The 22,570-nt window shown below is 49.5% G+C and overlaps 1 protein-coding gene across 1 annotated transcript; it reads right to left on the minus strand.

The window, feature by feature from the left end:
* Window positions 1–14,841: 14,841 nt before the first annotated feature.
* Window positions 14,842–22,522, minus strand: KLHDC8A (kelch domain containing 8A). The gene is made up of 5 exons (XM_006887914.1): window positions 21,928–22,522; window positions 18,064–18,228; window positions 17,640–17,855; window positions 16,096–16,197; window positions 14,842–15,035 (listed from the first exon to the last, which is right to left on the minus strand). Exons 1-5 carry the CDS (start codon window positions 22,301–22,303, stop codon window positions 14,842–14,844), a joined length of 1,053 nt encoding a protein of 350 aa, XP_006887976.1. The 5' UTR covers window positions 22,304–22,522.
* Window positions 22,523–22,570: the final 48 nt, after the last annotated feature.

The raw sequence follows: 22,570 nt of genomic DNA on the forward strand, positions 1-22,570 counted from the left end.
CCTGAATTGCTGCTGGGGGATTTGAACTGTTGAAGCTGAACAACCCTTGAGATAAAAGCACAACTTGCAATGAACTGCCAGAGCTACTGAGAGACCAGGAGAATCGAGAGCTTGGACTTATCTGGAGAGTCAGGAAAGGTAGGGAGGATTTCATAACTTGTAATTTTATAATGTAGCCACCATCTAGTCAGGTTTGTAAACAATCTGGAGGCCTAGCGGCAGGAAGCTGTGCTGCAATCCCGAGGGCATGCAGTTTGAATCCACCAGCTGCTCCACAGGAGAAGGATGGACAATATCCTCCCATGAGAGTAACTGCCTCTGAAAACCTGCCAGAGAGTCAGCTATGAATCAGTTCCGACTCGATGAAGACAACAACAACAGTCATCATCTAGTCAGATTTGTAAAAATCTGATTTGTAAGGAGTGCTGAGCTGCAATCCCAAAGGCACTGGCTACTCCGTGCGAGAAGGATGGGCAGCTTCCTCCCATGCAATTTTCTGGGTCTGAAAACCTGCTGGAGGATCAGCTGTGAGTCGGTTACAACTCAGCAACACACAACAACTCCTGGTGTTGTGGTCCGTGTGGCCTGACCCAAAAGGCCACCCCTCTCTGGAGGTTCCAATCCACCAGCAGTGCTCCTGGAGAAGGTTGGGCCTCTCCTCCTGTGTGATTTACAGCTTCTGAAAATTCACTGGCGAGTCAACTATGAGTCAGTTCCAACTCAAGCGCAGTGACAGCGAAGAAGGAGAGAGAGTCGGGTCTGTTGCTGTTTTGTGTCATTGAGTTGGAAACACCTCATCGCTGACCAGCCAGTTCTGACACGATAACAATGAGAGAGATTCAAATGTGTTATTAGGATGTGCTGGTGAGTTGGAACCAACTCATAATTGATCCCCCAATGTGTTTTGAGAGGCTGGAACCTGCACGGGAGGAGACTGCCCATCCTTTTCCCTTGGAGCCGCTGGTGGATTTGAAGCTCATGTCTTTGGATTGGCAGTGCAACTCCTTACCCACCAGGCCACCAGAGTCAGATTTGTTGGGCAAGAAAGATTTCTGAAAGGTCAGGAGGGCATCTGACAGCTAAGTGGAGGGTGGGTTGGAGTTGGAGTGACTGAGATGATTCTCATGAGGGGTACTGAGGATCTGAACCCCAGTAGTGGCAGAGAGAAGACTGATGTGAGAGATGTGGGAGAGGAGAGGAGAAGTTGGTCCCTAGAGACCCAGGGCAGAGCCGGTTCTCCTGAGATGTAGGGAGCCCACATCTGTGGGGTCGTCAGACCAAGCCGAAAGGATGCCTCGCATCCAGGCCTCTTCTTTCACAAACGATGATGCTGCATCCGGAGCGGGAATCCTGGGACATAGATGGGCAGCTGAGCCAACGGACTGGCCCCTGGAGAGGAACAGCACACTTGGCAAAGTCAGCGAGACAGAGGAAGATCCTCAAAGAGACGGGGTGACGCGGTGGTTGGGCGAAGGTGGCCAGGAGGGGGCAGGCTTTCCTACTTTTCACATTAAGGTTGCATGAGTTCGAGCCTTCTGGACGACAGAGCAGCAAGGACATTCCCTTGTAAATGTTTGAGGGGCCCTGTGGCACTGTGGTCAAAGCCTTTAGCTGCTAGACGAAAGGCTGGGCTCAGCAGCCACCCCGCGGGAGAACGACAAGACAGCCTGCTTTCATAAAGATCCGTAGCCTTCCCTGAGTGACTGCATTCCAGTCACCGGTCCTTGTTGATGCATTTGGAGTGCCTGCTGGGTCAATTCAGACTGCAAACGTTGGTAGAAATCTTCAGTTGAGGAAATCAGACGCCAAAGACCTCTCCAAGGTGCTGAGGAGCGATGATGTCAGTTTCAGACTAAGGTGCATAAGATTCAGGTCATGGTCTTTCCAGTCACTTGCTGTGCATCTGAGAACTGGGCAATGAATAAGGATGGCAGAAGAATTGATGCCTTTGAGTTGCAGTGTTGGAGAAGAGCACTGAATATCCTATTGACTGCCAAGAGAACAAATAAATCTTAGAGAGGGTGCAGCCAGGGTGCTCCATAGAGGCAAGGGTGATTAAACTTTGTCTTACATACTTTGGGCACATTAGGAAGAGCTAGTCCTTGGATAGTAGTGTCCGTGAAAGAGAAGAAGATCACCATCACAATGGATCCATCGTGACTGCAGCGATGGCCTCAAATATATTAGGGATGGTGAGGATGGCCAGGATAGCCAAGTTTCTTATGGTCGCTATGGACAGCTGTCGGTTCAATGGCCCCTAACAATAACATGAATGATTGAGGGAGTTCAGGTAGCTGAAGAGAGTTGCACTACTAATCAAAAGGGTGTAACTCTGGCAGTTCAAATCCACCAGGGCTCAAGTATATTAGAGATAATGAGGATGGGACAGGATAGGACAAGGTTCAGATTGTGTTCGTAGGGTTCTTTGAGTCATCGTCAGCCCGAGGGCACCCAACAACAAGAAGCAGCTGCTCTGTGAAGAGAGATGGGCAGTCTTCTCCTGTGTGACAGAGAGCCTCAGAAATCCACTAAACAGCGATGAGAAAGAGAGAATGAATCATTGAATGAAACCCCAAAATGATCTGTACTTTTGCACTCAAAAATTAAAAAAAAGATTTACAACCTTGGAAACCTCATGGGCAGTTCTGCTCTGTCCTGAGTCAGAGCTGACTTGATGGCAGAGGGCGTGGCTTTCTGCATTTTTAGATGTTTTCTAGAATCTCTCAGTTAACAAAGTATTAGTGTGGAAGCAGGATCCACACCTATCATAAAAAAAAAATCAACTAAAGAAGAATCAGAGGCCTAGGCATAAGGCCCCAAACCATAAACATCATAAGAGACAAATTGAGATCAAGCTTTAAAAGGCTTTGCTTATGCTAAACAGTAGCTGTCAAATACAGCCTGAAATACACATTCAGGAGAGGATAAAATTGATGAATGGGGCCTTCTAAAAAATTAAATCCCTGTGTGCTTCAAAAACTTTTTCCAACAAAGTGAAAAGAAAACTACTGATTAGGAAAAAGTACTTGGCAATACCATCTCAGACAAGGCTCCCATAACAAAAATTTACAGTATCCTACAGGGCTTCCATAAGAAAAGGACTGATAGTACCATTACAAAATGGGCAAAGACATTTCACAGAGGAAGACCAACAGACCCATGAAGAAATATTCAATATCACTGGCAAAAGAAGAGGTGCAAATCAAAACCACAATGAGGTATCATCTCACTCCAGTAGCAATGGCAAAATTTAATAGGACAGCAAGCAATAAATGTTAGAGAGAATGTGGAGAGATAGGAACTGTCACATACTGTTGGTGGTATTGTAAAATGGTACAACCACTCTCATGGTTGGCGTTTCCTCAAAAAGCTGAACATAGAAATTCCATATGACCCAGGTATTCCTCTCCTAGAAATATATCTCAAGAAAATAGAACTGAGACAATACTCTTCTCCAGCACCACAGCTGAAAGGCATCTATTCTTTTTCTATCATCCCTAGTCATTGTCCACCTCTCTGATGCATACGTAGCAAGTAATTGCAAAGACCATGGCTTGTATCAGGCGCACCTTAGTCTCCAAACCTACATCGCTGCTCTTCAGTACTTTGATGAGGTCTCTGATAGCAGACTTTCCCAAAGCAATTAATCTTTTAATTTCCTGCCTGCTAGTACCAAGAGTGTTGATTGTAGAGCCAAGCAAACTGAAGCTGTAAAATTTTTAAAAAGTAATTAAATTTTAAAAAGCCACAAAGGCTTGGCTTGCCTGGCTACTGACTGAAAGGTTAAGAGTTCTAGTGTTCCTAGAGGGAGAATTTGGTCATAATAAAGGAGCGGTGATCTACTTGTGAAAATTCAGCCTCTGAAAACCCTGGAGCCCAGTTCTTTTCTCTCACACATGAGATTATCAGGGGTCAAAGTGCCTGACGACTATGGCTTGCTTACAAATGTTTGCTTTTAAAAATACAAATTTCTATACTGAGATTAGGATCAAGGCCCATTTTCTGTCCCATGGGAAACCTTTGCCGTCGGTGATGTCAGCAGGTTGGGGGTCCACACAGACAAGGGAAGAACACATTTCCCTCCAACCACCCAGAAAACTTATAAACACTGAAGTGTCGCCTCAGGCACCAAGTTCTAAGACACTTGCCAGTCTCGGGACTCCTCACCCTCTGAGGCACTCGCCAACCATGTCCTCTTTGGGGGAAGTCAGAGAGTGGGGGAATTGCATAGAAAATAGGAACTGGCTAATGAGAGCCTGGGACTGGGGACTTTGCCCAGTCTCTCCTTAAACATCTGTTATGAAGGTAATAGGGAAGAATCAGGCCTCTTTTACAGACGACACTTCAGTGTTCCTTATAACTCGTGGACTTGTTTGAATTTCACTCTTCTCAGCTGTAAATGTCCCAAGCAAGTCCAGCCAGCCATCATGGCCACCTACGCCACACATATCAGACCATCCAAAGTAAGGCCCAGGGTCAGGTCCCTCACTGCCACCGAGCTGGGACTGACTCACAGCTGACCCTCCACCGTTTTTTTTGAGGATGCAAATTGCACAGGAGAAAGAATTGCAAAAGGTATCAACTTTGCATGGCAAACTCCTAACGGACTCCATCACCAGCAAATTCACTTTCCAAATGAAAATAATTGTGTGCCTGAGGTACATTTTCTGAGCATGCGCGCACGTGTGTATATATGTGTGTGTGCGCGCGCAGGCGCGTGCCGCATTGTAACCCCTATACAGGATAGGAAAGAGTTCAGATCTGTTGTTCAGAGGGTTATTGAGTCATACACTACTTAACAGCACCTGACAATCAACCTGTGGAAAGGGTGCCTCAGTGACCTGGTGGTTAAGGAGTTGCACTGTCAACCCAAAAGCAGGCAGTTCGAATCCACCAGCTGCTCCTTGAGAGAAGGTTGGGCAATCTCCTCTTCTGATTTACAGCCTCTAAAAGCCCACTGGAGCGTTATTATGAGTCTGACTTGAAGGCAATGTGCTATTGTTATTGTTATACCTGTGGGTGTAATTTTTTTTAATTAAATTTTATTCGTTTCAATGAACATTCACAGGGATTCTGGGCTTTCACTCCTTCATTGCCGCACCATTCTCTCCACCCTCCTCCCCAGTTTGTTCTTCTTCCCTGCCATCCGAATGTCTGTTTTAATTGCCCAATTGCCACAGTGCTTGTCAAAGTCAGTTCTGATTAATCTCCTTTGTCGGTGTGTCCTTTGCCATTCCCTATCACTCCTCCCTGAGAGAGACTTCACCCTGATTCATAAGGAAAAGGGGATGGCGTATTCTCTTAGCTACTTCCTGCTGAAAAGGGACGCTGTGGGTTTCAGGGTGAAGATCTTCTCTCACTACTCTAAAGGGCCCCTTTGGCAGTAGGAAACACATAGACTATTATGGTGATTGATTTTGGAATTTAGATGCACTCTTATTGATTGTGCTTGGCCGTACATGTTCATATCCTTGAAGATGTATCATGGGGGTGTTGCAACCTTTTCAATTTTTTCTTCTGTGGGTGTAATTCTGAAAATAAGGCTTTTTTTTTGTTATACTAATGAGCTCTGAATCCATGTTGGGTTGTGTTTTAAATATAATAATTTTTGATTACTACAAAGAAAAAGCTTTTTTTTAAAAAAAAAAAATTAGCATGAACACAGAAGTTGGCAAGCACCAATGGGGTCAAGACAGTTGTCATGGAGAGATTATCAAAGACTGCAGGAAGGCTGGCCAGAGAAGCTGAGAAAAGGATTATCCCCAGTGCGGACACAGAGACAAAGAGAGCTCTGCAACAAACCGCCTCAACATTAGCATTGACTTGGAACTGACTCAAAACTGACCCTCCCGTGGGTTTTCAGAGTCGGTAAATGTGTGGAAGGAGACACACATCCTGTTTTCTCCGCTGGAGCCACTGGTGGGTTTGAACCGGCTTCCTCTGGGTTGGTGATACAACTCCCTACACTTAGGTCACGTCCCCTTCAATCCGGACAGCTAGTCTTCAAAACAGGAAGCGCTAGGGGCTAGTCTGCAGGGAATCATGCTGTGAACACAAAGGCCGCGCCTCTCTGGTGATTCAAATCCGCCAATCGCGATGGGCAATATCCTTCTGTGAGATTTACAGATTTGGAGACCCAACGGAAGGACAGTTACGAGTCAGTAGTGACTCAACAGCAATGAGAGAGACTCCTACACTGTGAACAAATACATTTGTTTGTTAAAGAAACCCACTTGTGGAATTTGTTACAGAAATACTGAGAAACTAAGGCAAAGCGCACAAACGTGTGTGAGCATGTGTTAATAGGCTGTGAGGAGCGTAGATTTGTCACTGTATAAAAGTGTGAACTGTGCACGTTTGAGTTGGGCGAACACACCTAAGAGTGCAAGGTTTGTGGCATGTCTGTGTAGGCTCACGAGGTGAGTGTGAGCGCGCATGGGAATGGGTCTGGAAGGGCACCAAAAACTCAACCTCGCTGTTACCAAGTGCAGTCAAACTCCGCATCGCGCCATTGGGTTTCCGCGGCTGTAAAGCGAGATTGACTACCTTTCTCCTTAGGAGATGCTTGTGGCGTCAAACTTCCAAGAACCCTGGCGTGGCATTTTGGCTAGCACAACATTCTCCACGTGTTACATCACCAGAACACATTGGATAAAGAGCCACCAAGACAGACTGCCCTTGAGTTGAGCTGATTCCTAGCTGACCCTCCGTTGGGTCTCTGAGGCCATAAATGGCACGAGAGAAAATTGTCCAACTTCTCCCTTGGAGATGCTGGTGGATTCGAACTTCCAGAGAGGTGTGGCCTTTCCGTTAGCAGCACAACTTTCTATGGATTATGCTACCAGAGTTCCAACGGTTAAAAGTGAGAGGCTTATGACACGAGTCCAGGCAGTGCCTGATTTAGGACATATTCGAGTTAGGACGTACCACACTCCTAACATACAGTGCTGTAGTGTGTAATATACATTGATGTTATCATTCCCCGTTTGAAACACTGCAGTATAACAGGCTCTGACAATAACAACAAAAGCAAAACAAGCTACCAAAAATACTTGACTTGCTTTAGAACTGATTTACAAGAGTGTAGGATTGTAAACTTGTCATAAGCCAGGGACTATGTGTGTGTGCAGGCCCACAGTGTACTGGGTGGAGGTGCAGGAAGCTGATCTGGTATGCAGTACCAGCCACCTGCAAAAAGCATCTTCTTTGAGCGAGACATACATTTGCCTTTGGAGTTGATGGAACTGAACTGTAGGGAGCTCTGGTAGCCTAGTGGTAAGAAGCTGCACTAAGATTCTAAAGGCACGCTGTTCAAATCCACTAGCTGTTCCGATGGAGATGGATGGGCAATCTCCTCCTGTGCGGTTTACTTCCTCTAAAAACCCACAGGAGGACCAGCTAAAGGTTTGTTCTGATGCAAAGGTACACAACAACAATATAGGGATCTCTGGTGGCTTGGTGGTAAGGCGTTATCCTGCCCAAATGCACACACTTTGAATCTACCAGGCACTCCATGGGAGGCAGATGGGCAATCTCCTTCTTTGTGATCTATCATCTTTGAAAATCCACTGGAGGGTCAGCTATTGAGTTGGAGCTAACTTGGTGACACATAACAACACAGCATGTTGACGTGAGCTCTAGTGGTGCAGTCTATAGAGAGCTAAGGTACTGCTTCTCTGCAGGTCCAAATCCACCAGAAAGATGAATAGTCTCCTCCCTTTATGATTCGTAGCCTCAGAAATCTAATGGATGGCTGTTATGAGTTGGAAGCAACTTGATAGCAATGAGTTTTGAGTCAAACTTGATTTTGGGGAAAAAGACAATTTAAAAAAGTTAAAGAAGTTCATTTCATGGATGAGAATGTGTGTATGATCTGAATTTAGCACAGAATTCTAGAAAAATGTTCTGCTCAGGCAGTCAGATGGTCCCCAGCTCGGCCCTCAGTTACACTGTGAAAGGGGAAAGGAGAGGCCTGATACAAACAACCATGTGTGACATATACTGTGCCCATCTTCCCCCAGAGCCTTCTTCCTGATGCCTCAGCTCCCCACTCAAGGCCTGCAGAGATGCTAAATTGCCTTCTAATTTCTCCTTACACCACTTCCCAAAAACCATCCCCAATATGTACAGTCCATCATGCTAAGCCCCTCCCCCATATCCAGTTCAACAGCAGGCTCCTCCAAGAAGCCTTCCCTGATTAGTTCAGTCCTTGGTTCTTCCTATCTCATTTATCCATCTTCTTTTTTTCTAAATTATTTTGTGTGCGTGTACCGTCAAATCAGATCTGACTGGTACAGGAGGATATTGCGCCTCCTTCTCCGGCAGAGCATCTGGTGGATTCGAACCGTGTTCCTCTGGGATTGCAGTGCAGCGTCTTGCCACTAGGCCACCAGAGCTCCCCCCATTTATCCATCTTCTACACAGGAACTTTGTCCTGATTGGCCTGCATCCTTCTATGCTCTGGTCTTTTTGGTTCTTACGTGGGTCTTGCTCTGTGACATCATTACAGAGACTGTTTAATCCCCACATGAAGTCCTGTGTGTGTTACGTACCATCGAGTTGGAACTGATTCACAGCTGACCCTCCAAGTGGGTTTTCAGAGGCAGTAAATCACATTGGAGGTTTCCCATCTTTCTCCCACTAGCAGCTGTTGGATTCAAACCATGAATCTTTGGTAGTGCAACTCCTTACCACTAAGCCACCAGCTCCCTAACTGAAGCTTCTACCTACCCAAATATTTGGTTTCTCTAAACCCAGGAGTCCTTTCACCTGGAGCTGTTGGATGAGGACAAACACGGTCATGACTGACCCTCCTTGTCACTCCCCTTCCTCCAAAGATAGCAGTTGGGATGTTTCTCACATGAAGCTGGGATAGGATTTCATTCCTATCACTCATTAGCTGTGGTTAGTCCCAGGGTACCTTGCTGTTTCTACTTCTGCAAAATGGACTTGCAAAAGGCCACATGTACCAAAGAGCCATAAAGGAGCCTCGTGACATAAGGCCCAGAGTGAATGCCAGATACTGTTAGGAAGAACTTCTCGTGTAAAGGAAACGATGGAGAAGATTGGCTTGTCACTCCTCCAGGGTCCCAAACCTCCTGGCGCCCCAGGAGAGAGAGACCTTCCTAAAAAAGAAGTGCTGGGAGCTTGGCCTGGGTATTGCATGGAGGATTCCAACCCCAAATGGGGTTTCTTCTGATTGTAGACTTCACTGAGATTTCATTTCACACTCAAACAGTACAAATCTAATCAGGGTACCTCTTTGCTTAAAATCCTTGTTAGGTGCCATCAAATCAAGAAAACTAATAGGCACCTTGTGAACAGCTAACCTGAACCCTGCCCTATCTTGTGCCATCCTCAACACTTCTGACACATTAGACCCCATTGTTAAAGTCACAATGTCAAGGGAGCTCTGGTGGCCTAGTGGCAAGAAGCTGCACTGCAATCATAGAGATATATGGTTGGAATCCACCAGATGCTCTGCTGGAGATGGAGGGACAATCTCCTCCTGTACCAGTCAGATCTGATTTGACAGTACACAGACAAAAAATTAATAAAGTAAAATAAAAAGTCACCATGCCAATCCATCTCATTGAGGGTCTTCCTCTCTGTTGCTGACCTTCTATCTTTCCAAGCATGATGTCCCTTTCCAAGGAATAGCCTCATCTAGAAGTATGAAAGATGAAGCTTTGCTGTTTGCCTCCAGGGAGCACCCTGGCTGCACCTTTTCCAAGGCATATATTTGTTGTTGTTGTTTAATGCCATCGAGTCGTAGACGACTCATAGCGACCCTATGAACGAACAGCCTGAGCGCTGTTCGTACATAGAGTTTCCAGAGGCAAGTCATTTTGGAAGTGGATGCCGCTCCTGCTTCCAGGCTTGATTTAGTCGGGAAGCTCCAGCCAACACTGACCACCATGGGTGCCCATTATCACGATTGGCACATCACTGTCACAGGCTTCAGCATCACAGCAACCACGAGTTACCTCTGTACAGCAATGCACAGACCAGTGCTATACAACCTAGAAGAATGTTTGACAGGAAGACAATTTGAACAGGCCCTCGGGCCCTTTGGGCTTAAGGCCGCCTCCTGGTTCAAACCCTAGGCCCAGGCTGGCTAGCCTCACTCCAGGGACAGAGCAAACCTTTGTTCTTTTGGCAGTTCATGGGGTATTCAATACTCTTCTCTAACACAACTTAAAGGCATCAACTCTTCCTGTCATTCTTACTTATTGTCCAGAACTATGAAATGTAGCAGGTGACCTGACTCAGGTGCACCTTAGTCTTCAAACTGACATCATTGCTCTTGATCATTCTGGAGAGGTCCGTGACAGTAGACTTGCCCAATGCAATACATCTCTTGATTTCCTGATTACTGATATCAAGAGTGTTGATTATTGACCCAAACAATGTGATATAATTGACAGCTTCAATTCTTTCTCCATCTATCATAGTGTTGACTATTGATCCTTTGGTGAGGACCTGTTTCTTTGATGTTGAGATGTAATCCATACCTAGGCTGTTTCATATCCTCCTCATTTTCAGCAAGCAAAGGCATCTGTATAATGCAGGTTCTTGATTAATCTTCCTCCAATTCTGATGTCACATTCTTCTTCATAAGTGCAACCTCACAAATTATTTGTTCACCATACAGACAATAGGAATGGAGAAAGGATACAATCCTCATACACGCCTTTCCTGGTTTTAAACCATGCAGCGTTCCCTTGCTCAGACAACAGCTTTTTGGTCTAGGTATAGATTTTGGATTAGCTATGAAGGGGAAAGCGGTAGCACTTGAGATGTGGTGTTGGCAAAGGATGCAGAGTACAACAGAGACTGCCGCCAACCTCAGCTCACTGCTGTCAAGCCAGAAGCAGCTGCTAGCTGGCTCCCCAGTGGGTTTCCAAGGGCTGTAAATCACAGGAGAAGCGCTTGCCTGTCGCTCTCGAACTTTAAATCACCAGGGAGGAGACTGCCCAGCTTTCTCCCTCAGAGCCGCTGCTGGACTCAACCTGCCAGCGAGGCTCAGCTGTTGGGTGAGCAGCACTGTTCCCCACGGTCTGCACCACCGGACCTCCTGAGCAAACAGAGCTGTCTTAGGAAGTGCAGCCAGAGTGGTTCTTACAAGTAAGGGACAACCAGAGACACTGGGAGATTGGAACTTCAGCAAAATAAACAAAGGATAATGAGACTTTCCCTCCTTCTTAAGCATGTTATCAGGAGAACCCTGTCCTGGAGAAGGATGTTATGTTTGGAAAAGTAGAGCGACTTTGAAGGAGAGGAAGCCCCTCTATTAGATGGAGTAATGCAGTGGCTGTGATAATGGGCTTAAGCGACAACACATGGCTAGTGTGGAACAGGATGAGCAGTATGCACTCTGCTGTACACAGGGTCTGAGGGCAAGCCAATCAGAAGGCACCTAACTTTGGGCACATGACCAGGAGAGGCCGGCCGGTCCTTGGAGAAGGACATCATGCTCAGAAGGGTGGAGGGACAGCGCAGGAGAGGGAGACCCCGGATGAGATGGATTGATACAGTAACTGGGGCAATGGGGGGTGGTGTGTCGGAATTAGTAAGACTGGCTCAGGACAGAACAGGACAGGGCAGGCTTCAGAGCTCTTGTATATAGGGTCACTATGAGTTGCAGGTGACGCAATGGCACATAACAACACCACCACCACCACCCTAATAATAAGCGTGGCTTTATTTTGCCCACTTTACAAGTAAGGAAATGAGCACTCAGAGAGGTTAAGTAACATATACAAAACCAACAACTGTTGTGTACCCCTGAATCAGAACTGACCTACAGCTGGCACTCCAGCTGGTTTTCAGAGGCAGTTAACCCACAGGAGAAGACTGCCATCTTTCTCCTGCAGAGCACTTGGTGGATTTGAACTACATACCTTTGGGGTGGTAGCACAACCCCTTACCACAAAGCCACCAGAATGTTCTCAAAACCAACAAGGAGTACACGGCATCCATGATTTGAACTCAGGCCTCCTTTGCCCAAAGGCCCTCTCCACTTGCGCCTGGCTGTGTCTCTTCCTTCAAAGGGCAATTTGAGACTTACTGTTCAGAAACCTGCCCTGTCTCAGCCGACGCCGAGCTCTCTGCAGTTCCCCAAGGAACCTCCGGGTTGGGCCAGCCATTTCCCCGTCAAATAGGAAGTAAAGATTCAGTCTTCAGTTTCCTTCCCAAGACTGCAGCTACAGGAGGGGCTAGAACCCCAAAGCCAGCACCCTGCCAGGTACATGCTAATATTCTGAGACAACAGTAAGGTGAGCCAATGGAAAGACTGTAGGAGAGAGTTTCTACCTGGGGACGTCTACTTAGGGATGCTCTGTGCTCCCTTCTCTTCAGGGAGCCCTTGCCAACCTGCCCTGGCGATCTTGACATTCATTCTTGGGGAAACAAAGTCTCCAACAGCCCAGGTTTGAGATGTAGAACCCCATTATATGTAGTGAGGAGCCCTGTGGGTCAGCAAGCACTTGGCTGTTAAAAGAGAGTTCTGCTGTTTGAAGCCACCAGCTGCTCTGAGGGAGAAAGGTGAGTCGGCTTCGATGACGACATAGCCCTGGAGACCCTGTGGGACAGCACACCTCAGTCCTGACGGTCACAATGTGTTGGGAGAGACTCTGTGGCAGTGCAGCCGGGTTTCCGGCCCTTTCCTGACCTGTTTGACGTGATGCAGTGCAGTGCTCTGCCCAGTTTTGGAACCAGTCCTAGTTAGTCACTTACCAGCCTGTGTGACCTTGGGCTAGTTACATAAGATCTCTGAACCTCATTTTTTTTATGTGCCAAATGGGCAGGGTACCACCTACTTTACAGAATTTGCCTGCAGATTGAAGAGGGTGCTTCCCACCCAGTGCCCATCATTGTTTATTTTATAACTGAGAACTGAGGGTGAGGGACCTATTCAGAATGGGACAGTGATGGGAAAGCCACTGGCCCCCAAATCCTGTGCTGCCTCTGTGGTACCATGAAGTATAGCACTCCATGGCTGACATGACACATTTCCCTCACAGCTCTCTGAGTTTCCCACAAAGTCTTCCTAGAATGGAGCCCCACAGGATAAGCCACACATTAGGAACCAGCACGGGCCCCAAGCTGCCCTTCCAGGTTCCATCAACAAACACCCCCACTCCTCAAAATATGAAGAACCATTTAACCTTGACTGTGTCCCTAATCCACTTCTGAAAATTCACCCGCTCAGAACCTTGCAGAGCAGTTCTCTTGGCCTCCACAGGGCTCCCATCAATGTCCCACAACTACTGAGAATCAGAGAAAGGCTGGCTGCAATCTGCTGTGTTCTCACCAGGGGGCACGAGCGACCACAGGATGAGGCCTCCGAGCTCAGGTGGGAAGGAAAAGCTAGGCCAGCAGGTGGCAGTGTCTACAAAGTCCACGTGCCCAGAGAAAGAGGCGGAAAATTCCTACCCCTTAAAGATCCAGTTTATCCTTGTCCTTGAAGACTGAGCAAAAGTGTTTTCTCCCTGACCCTTGGCTACAGAGAAGGCTCCTCCTCTGTTCTCGCCTCTATGGAAAAGAATTACACACCACGAGGTGTGTGCTATCTGGCTCCTCCACAACCCCTTCAAGGCAGGTGTCTTGCTCATTCACTGTGAATCCTGGAGGGAGCACAGTGCTTCCAAGAAAAGAGGAAATTGGGAAAAGGTGTTATACAAGCTCAAAGGAGGCACTGTCTTCAAGTTTTTAAGTCAGCAGACTGCCTTTTTAGTTTGCACAAGACAAAAATGGGCCTAAGCTGAATGAATCTAGGCCTGAGATGTAAAGGAATGAATCATCTGACACAGAAGACAGTTACTGAATGGACCCTTTTCTTAACACACATTTGGGCTCTCCATGTGCAAGGAAAGAGAGATTGGCGGCTGCTAGGGGGATGTGTTGGAGGCAAACAGGTGGTCCCCTGGGGGCCCTGAAAATGCCAGACAATTTCCCTGTGCCCGTTCTGCCCCAAGACACCCTCCACCCGACCTCTGCATCAGGGTGCCAGAGAGGATATGAATATAGATTTTAATCATTGTGCTGCTATATTAACCAGAGTGCAAGTAATCCAACCATCCGTGGTGGATATTGATGCCACAGTGTAAATGAGAAGGTTTCACACAGAGAACACTCTGGGGCTGTGGGGGATGGAAGAGTCAGGCCAGGGGGCTGGGAGGTGGCAGAGGAGGAGAAATGGGGTAAGGAGAGAGGTGGGAGCAGGCCCAGCCCTGGGAGTCTGCCCCTTCCACACCATCACATTCCAGTCAACTACCCCCAGAGGCACACAGCCTTCTTGGCCAAGGCTTGAGCCTGGACAGCCCTCCCAATTCAGCAGCGTTTAAGTCCAACTCTTGGTCCAGAGCAGGCCCTCCACTTGGGGAAGGGTTGGAGAGGGGATGGGTTTGGATTGTCCATCATTTCCCCATTTTTCCAGCCCAAGAAACCCTCAAACTAGTTCAGAGCTAGAGTAAGGGTGGCAGCAGTAGCTCAGCTCTGGGTCGGCACCACCCGACCACCTCCTGTTTGGAGATGGGGGAAAGGTGGACACTGGGGGCTCAAAAGAGAGCACAGAAATGAGAGGGGTCTCTCTCCCTGTAAGAGGACAGCCGGGCTCCATCCAAGATGGTTGGAGGGGCCCTCAGCACTTCTGCCAGGTTCCTGGGATTGACAGAGTGTAAGGGAGAAAGGAGGACGCTTACAGCCCTGGGGCCTGGCACGCTGGCTGTCAGCAGGAGCGAACACCTGGGACAGGAGCCCAAATGCTGTGAAGAGACCATTGCTCAGGTTTAACAGTGAGGTGACGCAGTCCAGGATGAAGGGCCAGGCCTGGGGCGGCTAGGTGTCAGACACACACAGGGCTTCCACTGCGTCGCTCAGGCCCTGGCTGACGCCGCCGACTGCCAGCAGACAGTTCTTGATGACCACGCTGGAGCAGGCACAGCGGGGCGTGGGCATGGCGGGGAGGGTCTCCCATTTGTTCTTCCCTGGGTGGAAAGCCTCTGCTGTCTCCAGAACAGTGGGCTGGTTCCCTGAAAGCAGAGGGAATCAGCACTTACAAAGGAGCCGTCCCAGCCCCCGCCCCACCTTTCCTTTGTCCCTTAGTGGTCCACAAGCAGCAGTCAAGGAGTTTCACATTCCCTGGCTACAGAACTGTCCTTCTCTGCCCCTTGCTTTCTTACTCTCCTTCAGCGCCATCTCCTAAAGAGTACGCTTCCTTTGTGCAAACTCTTGCTTTCCTCTGGAGTCTCTGGACAGTGCATATGATTAAAAGCATGAGCACTAGCCATAAGACTGGGAGTTTGAATTCACCCAGAGGTACTTAGGAAGAAAGCCTTCGCAATCTTCCCTACACACTCCCCAGCCCTCCAGCCCGAAAACTCTATTGTAGTGCTAGTTCAACACACAGTGTTGCCATCAGTCCTAATCGACGCTTTTCTTAATACTCCTGCCTCCCTCTCGATTCCCACAATGCTTCCTACACGGGCTAGCCCACATGGGGCTTCTTTCCTACACTGGCTAGCCCACATGGGGCTTCTTTTGTGCTTAGCTCCTTCTGAACACCCCAGGGAATCATGAGTGCCTCATGTCCTGCTGTATATGCATGTCCCCTGTTGATGTTAAGGCTTTCATCCTCCTTTAAAATACCACACATCTCGGGAAGGGCTCCCACATCAAATCCTTAACTCATTAAAATAACTTGACAGACTGTTTTCCTATTTCTACCATAGAGCAGGTTATCCAAGGAGGACAAGCAGATGAGAGAAAGGATCAAGGCGAGTTCTCTCTACCACGTATCTCCTTTCAGTCCTGAATGGGGCCCAGGGGCCTGTGCTCAGCCAGCTTGATGAATTACTGGCTATTAGTGTGTCTTTGATTTTCTCTGGGCCTCAGTTTCCCTGAGGACAGGAAGCTCTTGTCTGCACAGGTCTCTGATGGCCCTCGAGGACTCACAGACAGGCTGTGAGCTCTGTGGAATTGACGCGGAGGCAGGTGATGCGAAGGACTCAGCCCTTGCTCTGGCTTGTGCACCGTGTAGGTCACCAAGCACAAGAAGCACAATGCAGTCCAGCCCGGAAGTGCCATTCTCACCTAGTCCTCCGGCCACTATGACCCGTCCACTCAGACAGCCGGCTACAAAGTCTGCCCGCCGCTTCTTGAGGAAGAAGGACCGTTCCATCTTCATCCATCCCCCTACAGGCCACGTGGAAAAAGAGCAAGACAAGAGCATCATATGCAACCACTCCCACCACGGCCGGACCAGGTCCCAAACACCTCTCTCCTTGTACAGCGTCTCTGCTCCTTTCACCGTGGGCTCCGGGTGTATGTGGTGTCTCCAGGTGTGTGGAATCTTAGGCAAGATGCAGAGTGCAAGGAGCCCTAATCCTTGACAATAAAACACCTTGTTCTACCCACAGATACACTGTCTCCCAGGTTCTAAGCTAGAGGCTAACTAGAAGCAGCAGGCATAGTTTCTATCAGTCTCGTTGTTGTTATGTGCCGTTGAGTCGCTTGTGACTCACAGTGACCCTATATACAATGACCCTAAACTCTGCTCTGTTCTGTGCCAGTCTCATTGTCTCCGACACACCTACCCCCATTACCCTAGTCCCTGAATCAATCCACCTCACAGAAGGTTTTGCCTTTCTGCACTGTCCCTCCACCCTCCCAAGCATGATGTCCCTCTCTAAGGACTGGTCCCTCCTTGCAACATGTCCAAAGTATGTCAAACGAAGCCTCAGAATCCTTGCCTCCAAGGAGCAGCCTCGTCTCACCCTCTCCAGGATGAATCTGTTTGTTTTCCTAGCAGTCCATGGTACACTCAATACTCTTCTCCAGCACCACAGCTCAAAGGCATCAATTCTCCTTCTATCCTCCCTAGTCATTGTCCAACTCTCTGATGCATAACACGTAATTGCAAAGACGATGGCCTGGATCAGGCATGAGCAGGGGAAAAAAAATCCGTCCCTGACAAGCCTCCACATGGACATTGTCAGAAACAAGACAACAGGCAGAAATCAGCCATCTGAGCTGTTTCTGACCCATGGCAACCCTCGGTGTGTCAGAAGACAATTGTGTTCCCTATGGGAGCCGACTGAGTTTTAGGAAGCACATCACCAGATCTTTCTGCTGAGGCATTTCTGAGAGGACCTGAACTACAAACTCTTTGGTTACTGAAACATTACTCATTAGCATGAAAATGAGTTCTGGTGGCCAACTGGCAAGAAGCTGCACTGTCAATCCAAAGGCACATGGTTTGAATCTGTCAGCTGCTCCGTGGGAGGAAGAAGGGCAATCAACTCCCATGCAATTTACTGCCTCTAAAAGCCCACTGGAGGGTCAGCTATGAGTCGGTTCCAACTTGCTATCAAAGAGTTAGACTCGAAAGACACTAGAAAAAGCGACCAACCAACCGCAAAAGTAGGTCTGAGCAGAGGAAATAATTTAACTCTAAGAGGGGCCCTGAGTGGAGAGGGGTGCTCAGGTTTCAGAAAGAATCACCCCAGCTTGGTAAGCGGACATGACCCAGTAGGTGGATGGGTCGGAGGATGAACAGGACAGAGGTAAGGCACAGAGTTTGGCCAGAAGTGGGGCGGGCAGCCAGGGCTTCCTCAGGTGGTGGGGGTGAGGCTCACCCTGCTCCATGTCGAACACGTCCATGGTCCGCAGAAACTTGGGCTGCCGGTAAAGCCGGCCCTGCCGCAGGCCGCCCAGGCTGTACAAACGGTTGTCTAGGGTCACGAAGCTGGAGAAGGCTCGCTTGCTGGGAATGTTGGGAAACTTGGTCCAGGAGCGAGTCTCAATGTCAAAGACCTCAAAGGCGTTGATTGCATACTTAGACTGTCGTCCTCCTGGAGGCCAGAAGAGAGTGGGGGATGCCAGAAGAATAGGCCCCTGAGCACAGAGCCGCCTGTCCCCCACCACTACTCCCCAATCTTATAAGAAGCTCTGTGAAGAGTGGGCACATAACCCCCAAGTGCCAAGCTCAGCACACAGGCACTGTCCCATGAGAAGACACCCGAGGAAGGAGGGGAGGTCTGGGCGGGCCCCCATCCTTACCCAGCACAAAGATCTTGGAGCCTCGGAGGAAGGAGGTGGCAGCATATCTTGGGGTGGGCATGGGCGCTAGGGACACCCACATGTCCTTGAGCATGTCGTAGTGCTGGAGGTGGCTGTGGGGGCGGAGGTCCAGGCCCATCCCGCCGGCCGCGTACACTCGGTAATCTAAGGAGAAAGGCCACACACAAGCCCTGGCTCGGCTCCCAGACTCCAAGAGCAGACGGCTGGGCCACAGCACCATGGTGGCCTCGGCCACCCCTTGAGCACTAGCACCCAGGCCGGGCACGGTTCCCAGCCACTGCTGTGCTGGACGGAGCCCGAAGTGTGCCACTGAGAGTGACAGCACAGTGACAGTCCCTGCCCGTCAAGCCTCAGTGTCCTGTTGTCCCCTCTCCATTATCTAGATTTTTAAAAAAAATCTATTGAGCCACACATACAACTCTCTCTCTCTCTTTCATCTTTCTTTCTCTCTTTCTCTCTCTCACACACACACACACACACACACACACACACACACACACACACAGAGTTTGCCATTTTAACCACGTTAAGTGTACAACTCAGTAACTCAGTGGCACAATTAACATTCCCAGTGTGGTTGCAACCATTACCACGATCAACTTTCAAAATTTTTCATCACTCCCAACAAAAGCTCATTCAGAGAGACTTTCCCACTGTCCCTGCCTCCCAGGCCCTGGTAACCACTAATCAGCCTCTGTATGCCTCCCTCCATGTGCCTGTTGTAGGTATTTTAAATAAAGGGAGTCAATCGCTCGCTTGCTGTCTTGGGTCTGTCTGGCTTTATCTGGCACGTGTGGGTATCGAAGCCATGGTGAGCTCACATGTCTTAGTCCACCCTGGGGTCCAGCCCCGGGGTAAGCCCAGAACATGCGGCTCTGCACGGGGGAAGGGTGAGGGGAAGCCCAGGCTAGGCGACCCTGCTGTCTCCATTCCCCCGCCTCCTTGAGAAACCGAGGGAATACTACAGAGGAACGTGTCCCCGTGTCCCCTGACGCCCTCAGGAGTGGCCTGTTTCCCACGCACTCCCCAGACTGGAACTCCCGGGACCAGCAGGGGCCTTTGGGAATGAGTTCAGCCTGCTGTCCCTGTGATGGCTTGTTCTCTGTCTGTGTGTGCTGTCACCTCCCCTGGGGAAATGCCATTGTCCTTCAGAAACCAGGAGGCCTGTGGGCTCCAGGGGACACCATGCACTAAAAGAGATGCAGTCGGGGGTGAGGGAGGGTGAGGCTTCAGAAGAGAAGGAACGGAGCTCTTTATAAAAAAAGCCTGAATGACTGACTGAGTTGGAACAGAATTTAAGCAGCGAGCTAGGTTCTCAGAAGGGACATGGGTCCTCCCCTGTTCTCCACTGCTCATGGCTATTGGTGGTCTCCTGAAGGGCTATCCGACACTGGAGAGGGTGGGCAGCCCTGTCATGTTTCCCTCAGCCTCGTTCCCAAGGGCCCAGTCCTGTCTGTGGCCGTGTCTTCTAAAAGCCAGTCTTTACCATTTCTGTCTCTTAGAGGACCTCAGTTTATTACAGGGAGAGCACTGTTTGGTTTTGCCACACACACACACACACACACACACACACACACACACACACACTCTCACACACTCTCTCTCTCTCGGCCATAGAGGCAGAACCCACTCATAGCTGACCTTACACTGGGTTTTTGGGTCACTGACAATTAAAACCATTAGAGCATCATCTTTATTTAGCATTGAAACTGTCTATGGACTACAGCACCAGACACAAATACATAATTTATAGACACACGTACATATATACCCACGCAAAATACACGCACACTAAAAAGCCCTGCTCATTGCTGTCGAGTCGAAACCAACTCAAAGCTGACCCTCCAGTAGATTTTAAGGGGCTGTAACTTGCACAGGAGGAGACTGCCCACATTTCTCCCACAGAGCAGCTGGTGGATTCAAATCGTCTGCCTTTGGGTTGACAGTGCAACCCCTTATCCATGGGACCACCAGAGCTCCATATAAATAGGTATATAGGAATTACTTTACTCAAGCTTCATCCTCCTATCTGTGTCACCTGAAACACCTCCACCTGTAAATCCTCTGCTCTCTCCACATTCACTCTGGAGCCTGTTCCCCCTCATCCTTTCAGCTTCACGTGAAGTCCCTGAATTTCACGGCTAGGTTGTGAGTTCCCATTCAGTGCCTCCTACGGCACTTCCATCACCCTACTGAGCACAGGACACTGAAATAACTTATGTCTGCTTTTTATAACGGATTGTTAGATTCTGGAGAACTTGTTAACTGGTGGGCCTAGGATGTGGTACAGTGCTTGGCACACAGTAGCAGACACATACATGTTTAGTAAACTATCTACAGAACCCACTCGCTGGCATAATTGGGAGCAAAAGCAACTGCACTGCATGGGTCTGAGTCCCAATTTCAACACTTATTAGTGCTGTAACTTCAGGCAAATGACTTAACCTCTCTGGGCCTCATAATTCTTATTCCTATAATAGGAAGCTCTAGTGGCTTACTGGTAAGGAGTGTGGTACCAATCAAAAGGTGCAGGGTTCAAATCCACCAGTTGCTCTGTGGGGGAAAAACGGGCAATCTCCTCTCATGTGATTTACTGCCTCTGAAAACCCACTGGAAGGTCAGCTATGGGTTGGTTCCAACATGATGGTATATAACAATAGTGTAAGGAGAATAATAGTAACACTTCGTGGAACAGGTTATGGGAATTAGAGGCACCAATACACAGAAAATACCAATGGTTAGGGTGCAAATCTGCTAGTTTTAATCTTTCAATGCCATTTACTGAGGCATAGGATAAAAGGGTACTATCACCTGCCCCATTCCACTTTTTTCTGTATAAGGCTCCATTCATCTTTTTCTTACTGGGGGTCATGAGGCCCCACTGGCCACCCTGTTCTGCGCAGTTCCGGGCTGGTGGCCACTGTCACTAGTCAAACTCAGGCTCCTGACTCCTGAAATCTGATTCTATCCTTCCTCCCTGGGGCCTAGCATTGGGTCAGCACCAGGTCAGGTCTCAAGAAATCTGGTTCCTAATGTACAGGAGACAGAGCTGGTGCCCAAAACATGGTTCTGCAAGAGGAGAAGAGTGTTGAACAGAACACCCCTCAAGTCTGTGCTACCTAGTCGAGTGTGTCTGAATCTGTGGCCTCTTAACTCCTACTGGACAATTACTCCATAAAATTCTTGGTGTTTTAGCAAACAAGAGAGCCGTGAAGGGCTTTCACTGCCCCTCACAAGACACCAGAATCCTAAACCACGTGGTCAGCACAAGTACACCCAGTGAGCCAGAAAACCTGAGTTAGATCAAGCTGGAAGGGCACAGCCCTCACAACACTCAGCATCTCTCAGACTGGGACTCAAGAAGGATGAAGGTGGAGAATGAGATGAGGAAGCAGGTCCTGGAAGACTCTCCAGTGAGGCTCTGTGACGGTGCCAGGATGGAGCTCCTCTCCCCACAGGTCAAGAGCTGACAGGGTATTAAAAAGATCCAGCTCCAAAATCCCAGGATGGGCTTCTGGGAGGGAGGTCCGCTCATTCTGCTGAATGACTGCAAAGATGTGGCATTAAAACGCACGGACCACACCCCCAACTCTCTTCTCTGGCCAGGGCCCGCCCAGCAAGACGCTTGATGGACAGGACCCCTGGCATCAGATATGGAATTACTAGACACTTCAGCGCCCTGAGCGTTCCAGAGGTTTGCTTTCTGGCAAACCAGATCCTACTTTAAGCATCTATAGTGAAGATCATACAGTAGGACCCCCAAACCAGTGTTGGTTCCCCTCTCCTCCCCTCTGCGCCCCCCACTCTCTACCCACCTGCGCCCCCAGCCCTGGCCTCACTTGCCTTTGGCCGTGACAGAAATGCCCATGGCCGCCTCCCGAAGCACGCTCCTTTTCTTCCACTTGCCCTCGTCGATGTTGTACATCTCCACGATCTTCAAGGGCAGCTGACTGGTGCCCACGCCCCCGATCACCATGATCCGCTTCCCCAGGGCGGTGACGGCCATCCCGGCCCTGGCCGTGGGCAGGGGCGGCAGGGCAGTCCACTGGTCGGCTTCGGGGGAGTAGACCTCGAAGCAGTCCACGGGGACGCCGTTGTCGTCACAGCCCCCGATCGCGTAGACCTGCCCCCCGGTCTCCAGCAGGGAGCAGTAGACCCGACGGCTGGGCAGCGGCGCCAGGCGCTTCCACTGGAAGTCCTTGACGCTCGGGACCTCCATGGCAGTCCCGGGGGCCCCGAGCGCCCGAGGAGCCTGAGGAGGCGCGAGCCCCGGGGTCCACCGGCTACTCTCCGCCGGCTCTCACGCCCTGTCTCACCGCCTCCATCGCGCTCCCCCACGCCGGCTCCAGCGCGACCCCCAGCAGGGGCCCTGGCGCCGGCCAGCGCAGCCCGGTCCCTCAAGCCTCAGCGGTCCGCCGGCGTCCACGCCCAGCCCTGAGAGAGGAAGGGGGCGAATCAAGGGCAGCCGGGGGCCGGGGGGGGGGGC

The sequence above is a fragment of the Elephantulus edwardii genome, unplaced genomic scaffold (genome assembly GCF_000299155.1).
Source record: "Elephantulus edwardii isolate Elephantulus edwardi_28Jun2011 unplaced genomic scaffold, EleEdw1.0 scaffold00063, whole genome shotgun sequence".
In the NCBI taxonomy this organism is placed as follows: domain Eukaryota; kingdom Metazoa; phylum Chordata; class Mammalia; order Macroscelidea; family Macroscelididae; genus Elephantulus; species Elephantulus edwardii.